Source organism: Dendrobates tinctorius, unplaced genomic scaffold (genome assembly GCF_039654945.1).
Source record: "Dendrobates tinctorius isolate UK_male_01 unplaced genomic scaffold, ASM3965494v1 ptg000084l, whole genome shotgun sequence".
NCBI lineage: Eukaryota > Metazoa > Chordata > Amphibia > Anura > Dendrobatidae > Dendrobates > Dendrobates tinctorius.
Genome location: NW_027361752.1, coordinates 51,356,316 through 51,376,177, shown reverse-complemented (window position 1 = coordinate 51,376,177; position 19,862 = coordinate 51,356,316). Strand labels below are relative to the sequence as shown.

Here is a 19,862-nt window from a genome sequence, read left to right as displayed (position 1 = left end):
TGAGGAATGCACACGGCTGGTAAGCTCAGACGACGCCATCCTAAGCATGAGCATCCCACTTATGCGTCTGCTCATGCAAACTTTGACGCACCTTAAGGAGCAGGCGTCTGCAGCCAATGTTGATGAGGAGGAAGAGGAGGAGGGAATCCTTGATGACATTCAGCCATTGTCTGCTCAGGGACCTCTCCTGGACGAAGTGGAGGAAGAAGAGGAGGAGGAGGAGGAGGATGATGGGGATGATTACTTAGGGGAGGAGGATGCATCTCGTGGGGCAAGTGAAAATGTTGGCGTGGCAAGGTCTGGTACAGGGTTTGTGCGTGACTGGAGGGATGTGGATTTGCCAGAAAGTGCTCCTCCACCCAGCACTCGCAGTGCATCATTGACACCGGGAACATTGGCCCACATGTCAGATTATGCCTTGCGGATCCTAAAAAGGGACCCCCGCATTGCCAAAATGATGAACGATGACGACTACTTGTTGGCCAGCATCCTGGATCCACGCTATAAAGGCAAATTACAAAACATCATGCCACAGGAGAACCTTGACCTAATATTGGCTAATAAACAAGCAACTCTGGTAAATCGGTTGCTTGAGGCATTCCCAGCACACAGCAGCGGTGATGGTTCTCACACGAGCCGTACGGGCCGGGGGCAGCTTGGCAGAGGTGTTCGTGGTGCACACAGCAGAAGTGGCGTTGGAGACAGGGGTTTCCTGACAATGTTGTGGACTGATTTTTCAAATACCGCTCACACAACTGGTAATACTGCATCGATGGAAAGTGACAGGAGACAGCAGTTGTCAACTATGGTTACAAACTACTTTTCCTCCCATATCGATGTTCTCCCACACAGGTCATTCCCCTTTGACTATTGGGCCGCTAAACTGGACACCTGGCCTGAATTGGCCCAATATGCCTTACAGGAGCTCGCTTGCCCAGCTGCAAGTGTGCTATCGGAAAGAGTCTTCAGTGCAGCTGGATCAATCCTGACAGAAAAAAGGACCCGTCTGTCAACCCAAAATGTGGATGATCTAACCTTCATTAAAATTAACCACGCATGGGTTTCCAAGGATTTTGTCCCACCTTCCCCTGATGACACATAGGGTGACAGAAAAATGGCTTGCTTTGGTCCACCTCTTCCTGGTACTTCACCTATTTCGCCTTTTGCATCAGCTGAATGTCCAACATCAACATATGCCACTTTCTAAAACTCCCTAACTGTGCTGCCTCCCCCCCCATGGCCGGGGTCACCACCTACCGCACGACACCGTGCGAGTGCCGTTGCCCTGGACAGGTGGGTAGGCCGACTCTTGGGCGCGGGCACTGGCACAGGGTCCCTCATAGTGCAATCAAGTGTCTCTGACGGCGGTGGTGCACACCCGCCGTCAGACACACCGCTGTACTATGAGGGGCCCAGTGCCAGTACCGACGCCCACGAGTGGGCCCCCCTTGCTTGGGCAGGGCCCCAGCATTTGCAATCTTTACCTCTCCCTGCTCCTCCTCTGTGTAATCTGGGCCGTCAAATCCATACTGTGCCTGACACCGTCTGAGCCTGCCTCCTGAGACATATATTTTGAATGTGTACGCTATCCATACATGTTATCCGGGGATACGGTACCCTTTCTAAACTTTGTGCAATGACGTGCAATCCATACTGGGCCTAACACCGTCTGAGCCTGCCTCATGCTGTATAGACATATATTTTGAATGTGTACGCTATCCATACATGTTATCCGGGGATACGGTACCCTTTCTAACCTTTGTGCAATGACGTGCAATCCATACTGGGCCTAACACCGTCTGAGCCTGCCTCATGCTGTATAGACATATATTTTGAATGTGTACGCTATCCATACATGTTATCCGGGGATACGGTACCCTTTCTAACCTTTGTGCAATGACGTGCAATCCATACTGGGCCTAACACCGTCTGAGCCTGCCTCATGCTGTATAGACATATATTTTGAATGTGTACGCTATCCATACATGTTATCCGGGGATACGGTACCCTTTCTAACCTTTGTGCAATCACGTGCAATCCATACTGTGCCTGACACCGTCTGAGCCTGCCTCCTGAGACATATATTTTGAATGTGTACGCTATCCATACATGTTATCCAGGGATACGGTACCCTTTCTAACCTTTGTGCAATCACGTGCAATCCATACTGGGCCTGACACCGTCTGAGCCTGCCTCCTGAGACATATTTTGAATGTGTACGCTATCCATACATGTTATCCAGGGATACGGTACCCTTTCTAACCTTTGTGCAATGACGTGCAATCCATACTGGGCCTAACACCGTCTGAGCCTGCCTCATGCTGTATAGACATATATTTTGAATGTGTACGCTATCCATACATGTTATCCGGGGATACGGTACCCTTTCTAACCTTTGTGCAATGACGTGCAATCCATACTGGGCCTAACACCGTCTGAGCCTGCCTCATGCTGTATAGACATATATTTTGAATGTGTACGCTATCCATACATGTTATCCGGGGATACGGTACCCTTTCTAACCTTTGTGCAATCACGTGCAATCCATACTGTGCCTGACACCGTCTGAGCCTGCCTCCTGAGACATATATTTTGAATGTGTACGCTATCCATACATGTTATCCAGGGATACGGTACCCTTTCTAACCTTTGTGCAATCACGTGCAATCCATACTGGGCCTGACACCGTCTGAGCCTGCCTCCTGAGACATATATTTTGAATGTGTACGCTATCCATACATGTTATCCAGGGATACGGTACCCTTTCTAACCTTTGTGCAATCACGTGCAATCCATACTGGGTGTGAGAACGGCTGGCGAGCTGTTAAGCAAGCTACAGCACCTGTCCAGACTAGTACAGGGATTCCCTAGCGAGGAGACTTATTTGATTGTTTTCAATGTTGGGACAGCAATTTTTGGGGAGCACTATACTCTGGAGAATGATAGATGGGGCCCACCATACACTGGAACATTCCAAAGGTGGACATCAGACACTGGAGCAGCATTTACAGGGCCCATTATACACTAGAGCATTAGAAATGGGGCCCATTATGTTTGGAGCATTATTTGGGCCCATAAGACAGTGGAGCTTCATCCATGGGGACCAACATATACTGTAGCATTATGTGGAGCTCATCATATACTGTTTCAAACATTATATGGGACCAATGATTCTGTATGGAGAAATAGATGGGCCTCGTCATGAGATGTAAAAAGTGAGGTATTTTTCATTGTACTATACCGCTATTTCTCTGCCGTATCGGAGCATGATGAGTTGTGGTATGTGTTAAAGGGGCGCTCTTTCGCCCAGGGCACATGAAAACCTGGAGCCAGCCCTCCCCCCCCCACAGTTTGTAGCCAAATAACCCCCATTTTTCAGTGCGTAACTTGTAATATGAAGTTAATTAAGGTTGACAAGCTTAAGAAAGAAGAATTGATGCTTTTGGCATTCAAATGGGCACTGTAGGTGTGTTTCCTGTCCTCCTCTCACTGCCGACTTTTATTCCCCATTGACTTACATTGGGTTTCGTGTTTCGGGACGACCCCGACTTTTCCCTATAATCGGACGATCTTGCTCGACCCGACTTTTGGAAAAGTTGGGTTTCACGAAACGAAACGCGACCCTAAAAAACCAAAAGTCGCTCAACTCTACTCAGGACAGAAGACTGGAAACAGTGGAAGAGCTCGACCAGGGGACTGACAGAGAAGAGACAGGGGGGTGGCCCTGACCCGACGGACCGCAGGACAGACGAGGCCTCGGGCAGGCGAAGCGCTGGCGGTAGATTGGTCTAGGACAGCCCCAGTGAAAGATCCGCGAGGGATATCACCACGACTGAAGGAAAGGTGAAGGTATCCGGGCCTGGAGATAGAGTGCTGTAAAGAAGCTGCCGTGCGTGGTTGTGGTCGTCAGGAGGACGACGAATAAAATCCAGAACTGTTACAAGTGGAAACTGTCTCCGTCTCGTCTTTGCCTCGTCTGGTAAGCAGCGGTCCACCCCCCAAGCCCGGCCCCCCACCAGTCACTGTGTACATACATTACATTATTGATCCTGAGTTACATCCTGTATTATACCCCAGAGCTGCACTCACTATTCTGCAGGTGCAGTCACTGTGTATATACATTACATTACTGATCCTGAGTTACATCCTGTATTATACTCCAGAGCTGCACTCACTATTCTGCTGGTGCAGTCACTGTGTACATACATTACACTACTGATCCTGAGTTACATCCTGTATTATACTCCAGAGCTGCACTCACTATTCTGCTGGTGCAGTCACTGTGTACATACATTACATTACTAATCCTGAGTTACATCCTGTGTTATACTCCAGAGCTGCACGCACTATTCTGCTGGTGCAGGCACTGTGTACATACATAACATTACTGATCCTGCGTTACATCCTGTATTATACGCCAGAGCTGCACTCACTATTCTGATGGAGCAGTCACTGTGTACATACATTACATTACTGATCCTGAGTTACATCCTGTATTATACTCCAGAGCTGCACGCACTTTTCTGCAGGTGCAGTCACTGTGTATATACATTACATTACTGATCCTGAGTTACATCCTGTATTATACCCCAGAGCTGCACTCACTATTCTGCTGGTGCAGTCGCTGTGTACATACATTACATTATTGATCCTGAGTTACATCCTGTGTTACACTCCAGAGCTGCACTCACTATTCTGCTGGTGCAGTCACTGTGTACATACATTACATTACTGATCCTGAGTTACATCCTGTATTATACTCCAGAGCTGCACGCACTATTCTGCTGGTGCAGGCACTGTGTACATACATTACATTACTGATCCTGAGTTACATCCTGTATTATACTCCAGAGCTGCACTCCCTATTCTGCTGGTGCAGTCACTGTGTACATACATTACTGATCCTGAGTTACATCCTGTGTTACACTCCAGAGCTGCACTCACTATTCTGCTGGTGCAGTCACTGTGTACATACATTACATTACTGATCCTGAGTTACATCCTGTATTATACTCCAGAGCTGCACTCACTATTCTCCTGGTGTAGTCACTGTGCACATATATTACTGATCCTGAGTGACATCCTGTGTTATACTCCAGAGCTACACTCACTATTCTGCTGGTGCAGTCACTGTGTACATACATTACATTACTGATCCTGAGTTACATCCTGCATTATACTCCAGAGCTGCACTCACTATTCTGATGGTGCAGTCACTGTGTACATACATTACATTACTGATCCTGTACTGATCCTGAGATACATCCTGTATTTTTGACTCGGCAAAAACTTTTACAGTAGCTATTATTCATTTTCGTCTGGAATACTGTACCTCTCTACTAATGGTCTCCCTCTTTCTAAACCCTCCCCTCTCCAATCCATCCTGAATGCTACAGCCAGAATCATATTTCTCGCCAACCGTTACACCGATGCCCCCACCCTGTGCCAGTCTTTGCAATGGTTGCCCATCCACTACAGAGTTCAATATAAACTTATCACTCTCACCCACAAAGCATTCCACGGCTCAGCACCACCCTACATCAACCCTCCGTTCTGCTAATGACCGAAGATTGACATCCTCAACAATCAGAACCTCCCAGTCCCATAAATAAGACTTCTCATGTGCTGCGCCAATTCTCTGGAATGCACTATTAATCAATACCCACAGTGTTAAGCATGGCCTAAAAACACATTTCTTCAGACTGTCCTATAACCTCACTTATCTAACTATCCCAGTTTGGTCCATACAAATTTTTCTTCAAAACCAGGACCCTGGCTGATAACCGGTTCATGCAGCATTACATGAACACCCGATTTCTTACATTATGGCTGGTCCGAACAATGAAAGCAATTGTTACCATCCACCTTTTGTGTCTCCCTTCTTCCCCATAGATTGTAGCTGGCGAGCAGGGCCTCACTCCTCTTGGTATCTGTTGATTTATATGATAATTGTTATGCTGTTATGTCTTTTATTGTCTGTACAAGTCCCCTCTAAAATGTAAAGTGATGCGGAACATGTTGGCGCTATAAAAATAAAATTATTATTATTATTATCGGATCACAGAGATTATCATGTTATTCAGCTTTCTCTGACCTACATGCCCATGTAGACGGCTTAGGAGGATTCATCCTACTGACCGATGCCCTTTAAAGGGGAACACGATTTTCAAAGAAAATTGTTCCATATTGAGCATCTTCTTCCCCTGGGTGGAAATTTGAATAACTTTGCACATACAAAATTTTACATTATTCATTTTGCACTTTTTGTACCAATTTTCAGCTTTATTATATTTTCTTTTCAATCCGCACCCAACGTGAAAATAATAATTGGGCAAGTCGCTACTTGAAGTATTACTTACGTGATGGACAGGTTCAGCTGTAACACAGTTCGGCGCTCTCTGCTAATAGGACTCGTGATAGCGGCAACATATTGTGAACAGAGAAAACTGTGATATAACTCAAAACGAGAGCAAGCTCTACTTTCAGGAAGACGCAGAATGTCATGCTCGCCCAAAGACTTCAAGAGATCTCCCTCCCCCATTATTTGGACATTCACCATTGGCAAGTTTGAAGTTGTATTAGGACACATCAGTCTAGCAACATAAAGGACTTACCCAGAAGGGGAAGCTCCACGGGTTCTCACACAATGAGCCTCAAGATTTCAGTGGCACCCCATTTAGAACAAAGTTTGGAGACGATTTGGCATTGCCTGGTCGTGGTGTAGTCATGGTCCGGGTGGTGAGGTCTCAGTCCCCTGATTTTGCGATAGGGAACATGAACTTTAGATTCTACACCCTATACATGCAACAGGACAGGATCCATGATTTATGCCCATATTGCACCCTATGATGTACGTTTGGTGGGCACCCAAAAAAGGTTGTACTTTTGAAGAAATCACAGATCTTGAATTGAAGGCTTACTTGCCAATTTTTTTTACATGATCTTCTCAGAGATTACAGAGCGGGGTGCAGAAAGAGCATAAATGTCCATGCCCCTTATACAGACCCATGTCCTTTTTCCTGCACCCTGAATATTCGTTATCAGACCAAGCCCCAGTGTCCAGACTAAGTATCTTAGTATCACGAGCAAAAAATCTTCAGGGATTGTTAATGACTGGGAGGTCTCCAGAAAGCCGTGCCGTCCTCAGGCAGTAGAGCGTGACTTTACGGACTCCGTGAGTTGACGGGTGCAAAATATTTCTGGGGAGAAATGGTCGCAGAATACTCATTGAGGTCTGCACTAGTGATGATCAAACGTGCTGGGATAAGGTGTTATACGCCATGCTCTGGTGCTGAGTGTCGTTTGAGTCCCGGCGACTGCATGTCTCGTGGCTGTTTGACAGCCACAACACAGAGGGATTGTCTAATAAACAGTCGCAGGGACTTCAACATATTTTTCGAGCATGCCGAAGTCACCATTTTCAGAGCACATTCGCTATTACTAGTCTGCACATTTACGCTATTGTTTTCTTATAGGCACCATATTGGGAACAAGTTTTGCCCATGACTACCTAATGAAGAAGACTTGTCACTTGACATATTTGTTTTTTCTTGCTCCAAATGCCGCTGAATCTGATGATATTTTTCTGTTGTTCCTGAGTTTCTCCGTACCTCAGATGTGACCCCCTTTTCCTAATGCAGTAATTATTATTTTTAGACAAGTGGGCATGGCCAATTTTTTTCTGTAGGCATCTTCTTGAGGACCACACCCTTTTCACTAAAAAAAAAAAAGAATAGATTTATATACGGGGAAAAGGAGCCATATCTCAAGAGCAGGAACAAAAGGAAAATAGCACCGGATTCAGGAGAACAGAGGCAGATGAAAAAAAAACATATTCATGGTACGTGACAGGTCCTCTCTATATAAATTAATGCTTAATATGAGAGATTATAGCGCCATGTCTTAATTGCTGGATGGGGTTTTTTTGGCATCTGCAGGGAGGGTCGATCCCCTTTTTGCCTGGGCTCCTCACTGCTTTACCTTCCATACTTTCTTGGTTGTTGTCTCAGCCTCATACAAGTAGGTCCTTACCTATAAAGCAATATACACATGATACTGAAAAAAATACCCACAACAGAGAAGGGTTTGCACTTCTCATCTCAGCATGTTTTATTATAACATCACATAAAATAGGAGGTTACAGTTGAATTGGTTCCTAGATAACAGACTGCAGTGAAGCGCTCAGTGATTGTGTCTAGTAGACTATAAATAGTTAGCCCCTTTGTACATGCACCCTATATATTCAGAATTTCCTGATTGATCATTCTATCCTTTATATTTTTTCAGATAAAATTTTCTTTGCTTTCTCATTCCCCTAGTAGTGAGAGGTAGGTACTACGAGTCATCTGCCCCCTGCTTCTTCTTTTGAAATTTTCTGAACTGAGACTGTATTGCCACAGCTGCTCGCTCTGTTTCTGGGGCTCCCATGTCAATGTCGAAGTCCTCCTCCTGAACTTTCTTCTGGTCGTCTGTTAGGAGAGAAAAAAAACAAAGCTGTAATATATGCTCTTAGGTCACATCTGGAGAAGAATTTACTGTTTTGCCATTTCTCCTAAATACTCCCCCCCACTTTAGGCATTGCTGAATACCCAGGTTATACCAGCCTGGATGCAGACAATGCATAGCTTATATTAGCTACACATAGATCATTATATGCAGGAGATACCCAGGTTATGCCTGCTGTACATATATAATTATATACAGAAGATGCCCAGGTTATACCAGCTGTGCATATTTAATTTGTTACAGTAGATATTCAGGTTATACCAGCTGTACCGATATAATTATATATAGAAGATACCCAGGTTATACCAGCTGTACATATATAATTATATACAGGAGATGCCCAGGTTATACCAGCTGTACATATATAATTATATACAGGAGATGCCCAGGTTATACCAGCTGTACATATATAATTATATACAGGAGATGCCCAGGTTATACCAGCTGTACATATATAACTATATACAGGAGATGCCCAGGTTATACCAGCTGTACATATATAATTATATACAGGAGATGCCCAGGTTAGATAATTATATACAGAAGATGCCCAGGTTATACCACCTGAACAAATATAATTATATACAGGAGATACCCAGGTTATACCACCTGAACAAATACAATTAAATACAGGAGATACCCAGGTTATACCACTTGTACATTTACAATTATATAAAGAAGATGCCCATGTTATACCAGCTGTACATATATAATTATATAAAGAAGATGCCCAGGTTATACCAGCTGTACATATATAATTATATACAGGAGATACCCAGGTTATACCAGCTGTATATATATAATTATATACAGGAGATACCCAGGTTATACCACAGGTACATATACTGTATAATTATATACAGGAGATGCCCAGGTTATAACAACTGTACATATACGATTATATACAGGAGATGCTCAGGTTATACCAGCTGCACATATATAATTATATACAGGAGATGCCCAGTTTATACCAGCTGTACATATATAATTATATACAGGAGATGCCCAGTTTATACCAGCTGTACCTACAGTGCCTCGAAAAAGTATCCATACCCTGTGAACTCTTCCACATTTTTCACCTTACAGCGACAAACTTAAGGCTATGTGCCCACGGTGCTTGTGTGAAAATGCACACCAAAACCGGACTCCTTCCCAGAAATCGCGCGTTTTTTTCCGCGCGATTTCACCGCAATTTTGCCGCGATTTTCACGTGCGATATTCAAGCACTTTTCAAGCAATTTGAAGCATCGCTTGGAAAGTGATTGACAGGTTGGTCACACTCGTCAAACATAGTGTTTGACAAGTGTGACCAGGTTTTTAATATTGAGGCCGCCTGTGCAGCATCAATAGTAAAAGATAGGATGTTAAAATGCTAAAAAAAATAAAAAAATCGGGGTATATTTACCTTCCGGCGTCCCGCGCTGCATTCCCAGCCTAAGCGTTCCCAGTAATGCCTTGCGAGACCTGTGATGAGGTAGTCTCGCGTTGCTATAGCGATCTCGCGAGACCACGTCATCACTGGACCGTGCCGCAAGGCATTACTGGGAACGCTGAGGCCGGGAATGCAGCGCGGGACGTCGGAAGGTAACTATACCCCGATTTTTTATTTTTATTCTTTTTTTTACAGGGGTATGGTACCCAGGGCCTGGAGGACAGTCTCCTCTCCTCCACACCGTGGGTACCAACCGCACGAGATGCTTAACTTCGCGCATGGTGGGCATAGCCACATGTGGGAAGTAAGCGATTCTCATGCATTCCTACGGGTGCGGAATCGCGGCAATTCTTTGCGATTCCGCACAAAAGAATGATCATGCTGCGATTTTTCCGCGATGCGATTCCGCCGCGGAAAAAAGCACAGCATTAGCACAGCATGTGCGGAATGCCATAGGAATGCATGGGGGGCATTGTGTACACGATATTTAATCGTTTTCGCACCAAAAATCACGGCAAAAACGCTTAAAAATCGCTACGTGGGCACACAGCATAAATGTATTTTACTGTGGGTTTATTTGACATACCAACACAACGTGGCAATTATTTGTGACGAGTAAAGGAAATGATACTCGGTTTTCTAAATATTTTAAAAATACAAATCTGTTAATTGTGAGGTGCATTTGTATTAATCCCCCTGTAGTCTGATACGCCTAAATAAAATCAAAACAGTCATATAATTTGTAAAATTGTGTCCACCTGTGTGTAATTTATTCTCAGTATATCTACAGCTGTTCTGTGAAGGCCTCAGAGATTTGTCTGACAACATTAGGCTTCAAGCAGCGTCATGAAAACCCACGAGCACACCAGACAGGTCAGGGATAGAGTTGTAAAGAAGAATAAAGCAGGGTTAGGTTATAAAGAAAATAGCACAAGGTCTGAACAACTCACGGAGCCACTGCTCAATCCATCATCCAAAAATGGAAGGAGTATGACACATCTACAAACCTACCAAGACATGGCCGTCCACCTAAACTGACATTCCAAGCAATGAGAGCACTAATTAAAGAAGCAGCCAAGAAGCTCATGGTCACTCTGGAGGAGCTGCAGAGATCCACAGCTTAAGGCCAGAGTCACACTAGCGAGAAATACGGACGAGTGCTAAGCGATAAAAAAAATCGCCTAGCACTCGTCTCAATGTTAATCTATGGGGCAGTTCCCTTCATTCAATATTTTTCTCGCCCATTTTATACGTGCAGAGGAAATCGAAGCATGCTGCAATTGTCAGCGATTCTCGGCCGAGACTCGCCAATGCAAGTCTATGGGTGTGAGAAACAACGGATTACACACAAGTGTAACTTTTTCCCTCGCTGTCAGTTCACCTCTGGTCAGCCGGGGACTCCGCGCAGCCTCAGTGACGTCAGCGGTTGTCAGTGAGGCTACGCGGAGTACCCGACTGACCTGAGGTGAACTCAGGAGCATGGGAAAAAGTTCAGAGACTTTCCCACGCTTATTAGTTCATCTCCGGTCAGCCGGGGAGGCTGCGCAGAGATGAATTCATTCATTCGGAAGTGGTTTACAGTGGGGCCGGTAGCATTATCACCGGTCCCCGTTGTAAACTAGTTAACACCTTGTGATGGATTGCAGCGGGGGACCTGACTGAATGGCGGCGAGGTATATATATTGTTTTTTTTTTTGTTTTTTTTTCAGGAGAACAAGGAATTCTGTTGGATTAGCAGAATAAATTTTGTCAAAAACTTTGTGTCATTATTTCATTAAAAGAATTTTTAATTAATGTGTGTGTGTGTTTTTAACCCATTTTTAACTCGGCTTAATGTCACCTTTCAATAGCAAAGTGACATTAATCCATTATTAACCCATGAGCCACCGCTAAAGGCAATGGGAATAGAGCGGGTAAGTGCCAGAAAAGGCGCATCTTATAGATGCGCCTTTTCTGGGGTGGCTGGGGGCAGATTTTTTTAGCCAGGGGGAAACAAAAGCAATGGTCCCTCTCTAGGCTATTAATATCTGCCCTCACTCACAGGCTTTCCCTCTCTGACGGAGAAAATACCACGGGAGCCCATGCAATTTTTTTCAACAAATTAACCCGTTAATTTAACACCTACATGTCCCAAACTTTACACACATACTCTAATCTAATTATTAGTCAAATACATATAAAAAAGTAAATGAAATGAAATGGCTTAATGTATGTAAACCATGACTCATTTCATGTCGGGTTGGGGAATGATTTTACAGAAGCCAGCATTTGATTATATATATACAGTATATGTATTCTATGTATATACATCTATTCTTTTGTTTGTGTTTTAACCTGTCATTGGGATCCATTATATGTCCATTTTGCAAGCCAGTAAGAAAATCTCGGCAGACGGATGCAATACCGATGTCATACGGATGCTTAGATGCGAGAGAATCGCATCCTCGCATGACAATCGGATGACGTACGGATCATTGTTTAGGGAACATTTGTGCGATTCTGGTCCGTGAAAAACGGACCGTATTTTTATACGTTCTGTGTGACTCCAGCCTAAGTGGGAGAATCTGCCCACAAGACAACCAATATTCATATAATTTACATATCTGGTCTTTATGGAAGAGTGACAAGAAGAAAGCCATATTTGAAAGTAAGCCATAAGAAGTTCTGCTTACAGTTTGTAAAAATCCATGTAGGGGACACAGCAAGCATATGGAAGAAGGTGCTCTGGCCAGATGAGATCAAAGTAGAACTTTTTGGGTTAAATACAAAACGCCATGTGTCGCCGAAAACTAACACTAAATATCACCCTGAAATCACCATCCCCACCGCCCAACATGGTGGTGGCAGCATCATGCTGTGGGGAGGCTTTTCTTCAGCTGGGACAGGGAAGATGGTCATAGTTGATGGGCAGAGGGATGGAGCTAAATGCAGGGCAATACCGGAGTAAAACCTGTTGGAGATTGTAAAATACATGAGACTGTGGCGTAGATTTACGTTCCAGCAGGAAAACGGCCCTAAACATCCAGCCAGAGCTACAATGGAGGGTTTAGATCAAAGCATCTTCATGTGTGTGAACAGCCCAGTCACAGTCCAGACCAAAATATCATGGAGAATCTGTGGCAAAACTTGAAAATTGCTATTTACAGATGCACTTCATCCAGTCTCACTAACATAGACCTACTTTAAAAAATAATTAGAAAAGTTCACAGTATATGAATACTTTTTCAAGGCACTGTATATAATTATATACAGAGGCATGTAAAAGTTTGGACATCTCTGGTCAAAATTACTGTTATTGTGAACAGTTGAATACGAATTGACATTTAAAACACATAAAGTTACAGATGAGACATTTCTTTTGTATTTTACACAAAAAATATATTTACATTTTTTTTACATTTTAAAAATTACAAAGAGACAAATGGGCCAATGCAAAAGTTTGGGCACCCTTGGAGATTTGCTCAGATAACTTTTATCAAGGTTTCAGACCATAATTAGCCGGTTAGGGCTATGGCTTGTTCACTATCATCATTAGGAGAGGCCACGTGATGCAAATTTCCCAGCTTTATAAAATCCAGCCTCATCTAACTCTGTGCCAAAAAACAGCAGCCATGGGTTCTTCTATGCAGCTGCCTAGCACATTGAATAGGAAAATGGTGGAGGCCACAAACCAGGAGAAGTCTATAAGAAGATAGCAAAATGTTTTCAAGTTTCCCTTTCCTTAATTTGAAATGTAGTTAAGAAATGGCAGTTACCAGGAACAGTGAAGCTCAAGATAAGGTCTGGAAGACCAAGCAAAATTTTAGTGAGAGCTTCTCGTGGGATTGCTAGAGAGGCAAATCAGATCCCCCACTTGACTGCAAAAGACCTTCAGAAAGATTTAGCAGAGTTGTTGTGTATTGTTCTACTGTTCAGAGACACCTGCACAAATATGGCCTTCATGGCAGATTCATCACATGAAAACCTCCCCTGAGTCCTCAACATAAAATTCAGAGTCATAAGTATGCAAAAGAATATCTAAACAAGCCTGATACATTTTGGAAACAAGTTCTGTGGACCAATGAAGTAAAAATAGGATTCTGTGGCCACAATGATCAAAGGTATGTGTGGAGAAAACAGGGCACAGAATTTCAGGAAAAGAACATCTCCCGGGCCATTAAGCATGGTGGTGGATCAATCATGTTTTGGGGTTGTGTTGCAGCCAATGGCACGGGGAACATTTCATGGATAGAGGGAAGAATGGTTTTAATGAAATTTCAACAAATTTTTGATGCAAACATAACACTATCTGTACAAAAGCTGAAGGTGAAAAGAGGAAGGGGAAGAGGATGGCTTCTACAAATGGGTAATCATCCTAAACACACGTCACAATCCACAGTAGACCATCTCAAAAGGCACAAGCTGAAGGTTTTACAATGGGCCTCACAGTCCCCTTATCTGAACACCATTGAAATTCTGTGACTAGACCTCAAAAAAGCAGAGGATGCAAGACGACCCAGGAATGTCAGAGAAGGGAAAGAATTTTACATGGAAGAATGGTTGAGAATCCCTCAAGTAAGAAATGAAAGACTCTTGTCGGGCTACAAAAATCATTTATAAGCTACGATACTTGGAAAAATGGGGTTCAACTAGGTATTAAGCCATGCATCAACCCATTTTCCTTTTTTAAATTTTTAAATCTAAAAGATGAATAAAAAAAAAGAATAAATAATAATAGATATATATATATATGTGGCGCCCCGGAGGCTCAGTCGCCACAGAGATACTGCACCTTCTCCTAAGGTGTGGTACCCCACCATCCAGGTAAGTTGGAGGCTCATGAACACGCTCCAACACTCGCACCCCACACAATAGAGTAGTTCAGCAAAACCACATTGCGGCTCCTTGCTTAGAGAGAGGCAGAGCGCCTTTGGTGGTTCCCTGCTTGGAACACTAGACGTGCTGGGAGGTGGGTGGAGTTCAGAATATACATATATGAGAGGGATGGTTTAGGATTAGAGGTCAGTCTGACAGGAGGTCAGTGAGAGAGGAAGCCACTCGGGAGGAGTGGGGATCCCTGGAAGAGGGATGAAGGAAGGAGTGCTGCAGCTGCCTCAGTGACCTGAGCCAGCTGGTACAGGAATGGAAAGAAGGAGAAGGACATTGAACTGAAGCCTGAGCTTCCAGAGAAGGGACAAGACAAGTACGGAACGTAGGAGTAAAAGGGAACAAATAGGACGTGGGTTAGAGGAAGAACCCTGCCTAGAAGTTCTAAGCGCAAGGCCGGGGCCCGGTCCCCGAGGTTGTATGAACACTAACGGTTCTGCAGCAGACACCGGTGGAGTAGTGGGCTGTAAATGCACTACTCCCATCTAAGACTTGGGGGCACAACAGCAATACGGATAGAGAGCCGGGACTTAGGAGTAGAGAGTCCCCGAAGCAGGCTACAGCTGTCTGCCGTGCAAGTAGAGTTCTTGGGAGTTCTGTCAGGAAGAACTCCAGTGTAACACAGTACTAGGAGATCTTCACACTTAAAGGCGCTATAGAGGAGACGTTCAGGAAAGGCACACAAGTTGGCAGAGTGTGGAAGGGAGCATTCCATCTTGCCTGGAGGTTGGCTGAGTCCCTGACCTGGAGGACACGGCACATAAGCGGGCACTACAGACTGTGAGTAAAGCTTTGGAACTACATGCCCTGATGTCCTCCATTCCTTCCTGCGTCCGTCCGCCTAGCACTGCTGCATCCCCTGCGCCAGACACTACAACACCTAAGTGTCCCCATATCTACACTGCCCTGGGACAACAGCCCTGCCTGTGGAGGGCTATACCACCATTGCTGCACCACACCATCTGTCCCAGAGGATCTGTCTGCAGCGTCGGCTTAACACCTCCCTTGCCGAACACCACAGGTGGTGTCACGAACTATCCCATTAACTACATTCCACCATTCACATCTTTCTATTACTTGGGCGCTCAGGGCCACGGTCCGGGTCACCGCTGCTGTGACACATCCCACTGACACCGGCCCGGTACAGAGTACCCCACAGCCCTGGGAGGGTGACCCATATATATATATATATATATATATATATATATATATATATATATATATATATATTGTGAGGTAGCGCTGTCATTCAAGTAGGGGATACTTGCTCAGCAGCTACAAAATCAGATCCGGCACTGGTTTTCCATACAACATCATAGTCCATGCGGTTTATTTAGCAGCATAACCCACAGAAGCATCATATAACAGCATAGCGTCCATTATAGCGTCACTCTGGTTACCCTTATATCACATAGGTCAAGCAAATGTCCATTACACAGGCTCTTCAGCCTCAGTGTTATCTCACCCACGTCAGGGTCACTCATGGTTCCATCATGCGGCAGACGTCCATTCCCTCCTTGGAATTACCAGGCACGTGCAGCCATTAACACAGCGTTCACTTGCTGTCAGAAGGCAGCCCCATCTCACTCAGACGGGACCTTCCACACTGGACCAACCAGGTCCCAGCATTCACCCCATGTGACTCACCCTGGCCACATTATATGATCCATAGCCACGCCCACCGGTTCACATGACTATGACCTCATCACAGGTCCTTCAACCACTCACATATACACTTTACAATAGCGTTAATAAACGCACCCCCTGGGTGGGTTTGGAGGTAACTAGTTCCTGACACATTGAACCAGCACCTCAGCAGTATCACTGCTGATTAACACACACATAAATCTCCATCTCAAGGCCACCCACCTTGAGCTACATAACGGTCATTCCGTATTTCGCCATTCATCCACTCTCCTGGGACATCCATACAGCGCCCCCTAGCGGACACAGTGGTTACTACACCACAATATATATATTTATTACAAAGGAAATGTGTCATGTGTAACTTTAGGTCTTTTAGAGATCATTTCAACAATTTTGACCAGGGGTGCCCGAAGTTTTACAGACTACTGTACAGGAGATGCCCAGGTTATACCAGCTGTACAAAGCTGATATCTATTCTCTTACAGTAGGTCACATCTGGAGAAGAATTTACTGTTTTGCCATTTCTCCTAAATGCCCCCCACTTTAGGTATCACCCAATACCCAGGTTATACCAGCTGTACAAATATACTAGCATGCCTATACACAATGTACAAGAAGATACATAACTTATATGAACTGTACATATATTATATAGATAATAGTTATATGCAGAAAATGCCCAGGTTATAGCAGCATTGCCTGAGTTTTTACAGTAGAGCTTTTTACATATTCACTGGATTAAGAACGACTTTCACCGAGCCTGAATGTCACATTATAGCACAGAGAAGCTGCTCAACACATGAAAAGCGCGTCTGCAGCAAAATGTCAGCGGAGTGGAAGTGACAGGACGGGACGTTCGGAGATAAAGATCCGATCAGAAAGCAACAGTAAAAGCCGAACGATTATCGTTATTCTGCAGGCAGTGATGTACGAAGATGTTACCAAGATAATACCGACACGAGGCACATTATCAGAAGACAACGACTGGTTCTGTGAATTATATCATGGCCTCCGGGCAAAACAACTGTCTCAAAAGGGGGTAGTGACAGATCCTAAGTGCAGAGTGGCAGGTCCTAGGAGCAGAAAGTCCTAAGAGCTGAAAGACAAGTCCTGGGTGCAAAGCTACTAGTTCTTGGGAGCAGAAAGAGAAGTCCTAGAGGCATAGTGGCAAGTCCGAAAGACTGAATGACAGGCCTGTGGGAAGAGTAACAAGCCCTAGGAGAGGCAAGTTATAAGGGTGGAAAGAGAAATCCTAAAGATGGAGTGACAAGCCCTAGGAGCACAGTGTAAGGTCCTTGATGAAGACGTCCTATCGGCAGATTGGTAAGTCCTAATGACTGGATGACAGGTGGAAAGACAAGTTTTTTTTGATGGGGTTGACAGTTTCTTAAAACAGAACTATAATCCTAAGACTTCTCATTCCTCCTGAAGGACTTGAGATGATCTTGACTAACAACTTCTAGGTGAAGAGTGCAAAGTCTTAGATTCATCTACTGTCTAAGAGTAATGGTCGGAGAGCAATTTTGGCTTCTGATCATTAAAGGTCAAGGTCATTGGCTGGATACAAATCACTATGGCCGTGACGCACTTGACACATGATGTAATTATGTATGTAGGCCACATGTTCTCCTAGGCCCCTGAGTATTGCCTTATTGGCCCTACAATATATCCACCCCTGCCTAAACAGTGGCATGTAAAACTTTGGGCACCCCTGGTCGAAATTACAACATTGTGAACAGTTAAGCAAGTTAAAGATGAGATGATCTGTAAAAGGCCTTAAAGTTAAAAGATAACACATTTATTTTGTATTTTAGGCAAAATGAAATATGTATTGTCATTTTTTCATTTAAAAAATTACAAAAAGGAACATTGGCTGATGCAAAGATTTGTCACCCTTGGAGAAAGATTTAACAGATTCTGGACATTGTTCTACTGTTCAGTGACACCTGCACAAATATGGCCTTCAAGGATACTAGATGTGGTAAAGAGTTACAACCTCAAAAATTATGGAGGGCACCACTAAGGGATCACCAATTACATGCTTAAGACCAATATCATAAACCAGAAAAGAGGCATGTAAAGAGGAGGGATCACCAATAAGGTATAACTAAATACAAGATAATAAACTTTTTATTAATCATCCAAAACAAACAACATGTAGTGCAATTATAAAAACAGTTAAAACCGCACAATCGCGTTCATTTAACACAATAACCCCTGCACAAACCCTTCATGATGCTATTATTTGCAAATATGCTAACAAAGCACCTGGTATAAGTATATAAAATCTTATCAGCAGGTAATGAAAAACATACACTCCACCTTCCACCTTATATAATAATGGATGCAAACTACCTAGTTAGTCTAACAAATTGTTAGGACAAAAAACCTGCTCAAATTAGCACAAAAAACCCCTAACAAATAAACAATGTATATGCACAAATGAGAACATAGGGGTTGATAGGGTAAAAGGCTGCTAATGCAGTGTAAACAGGCCAAAAAACAAGGGTCCCAATTGCCAATGGCCCCCTCTATACAACCTGTTAAGAGCAAAATAATGCTGGCAGGTAAAGCCCTAATCCAGTAACCAGTGGAGGTAAGAGTGAGAAGTGGTGAGGCAGGGGCAGAGGAAACGCCCGACGCGTTACGCCAGAGCAACTGGCTTCATCAGGAGCAGTGTCATGTTGTGAGTGGATGGTGTATAAATACCCATAACATCAGCTTTCAGCCAGGGAACAGGTGTGAGAGCAAGGCTCAAGGGTTGCCATGACATAGTGCAATGATCACAAACCGGAAGGGAGGTGTCTGGTTTTGCACAGCCGCAATAGACTGAGATGAAGTCTTCATAATGGACCATGGCAACCCTTGAGCCTTGCTCTCACACCTGTTCCCTGTTGTTTATTTGTTAGGGGTTTTTTGTGCTAATTTGAGCAGGTTTTTTGTCCTAACAATTTGTTAGACTAACTAGGTAGTTTGCATCCATTATTATATAAGGTGGAAGGTGGAGTGTATGTTTTTCATTACCTGTTGATAGGATTTTATATACTTATACCAGGTGCTTTGTTAGCATATTTGCAAATAATAGCATCATGAAGGGTTTGTGCAGGGGTTATTGTGTTAAATGAACGCGATTGTGCGATTTAACTGTTTTTATAATTGCACTACATGTTGTTTGTTTTGGATGATTAATAAAAAGTTTATTATCTTGTATTTAGTTATACCTTATTGGTGATCCCTCCTCTTTACATGCCTCTTTTCTGGTTTATGATAGATGTGGTAAAGAGGACCCAAGACAGGGTAGTCAGAAGGAAGCTAAGAAAAAGGAAGCAAAATTTCTTTCCTGCATGCTGACCAACGCAAGAAGCCTGACCAATAAGAGTGAAGATCTGGAGTTGGTAATGTATGAGGAAAA

At 43.9% G+C, this 19,862-nt stretch overlaps 1 protein-coding gene across 1 annotated transcript in view; it reads right to left on the bottom strand.

Moving 5' to 3' along the window:
• Nucleotides 1-8,084: 8,084 nt before the first annotated feature.
• Nucleotides 8,085-19,862, bottom strand: part of PCP4 (Purkinje cell protein 4) — a 97,014-nt gene continuing 85,236 nt past the window's right edge. The window contains exon 3 of the mRNA XM_073584698.1: nucleotides 8,085-8,468. Coding sequence (XP_073440799.1) covers nucleotides 8,335-8,468 — 134 coding nt within the window. The 3' untranslated portion in view covers nucleotides 8,085-8,334. The remainder of the gene's footprint in view (nucleotides 8,469-19,862) is intronic.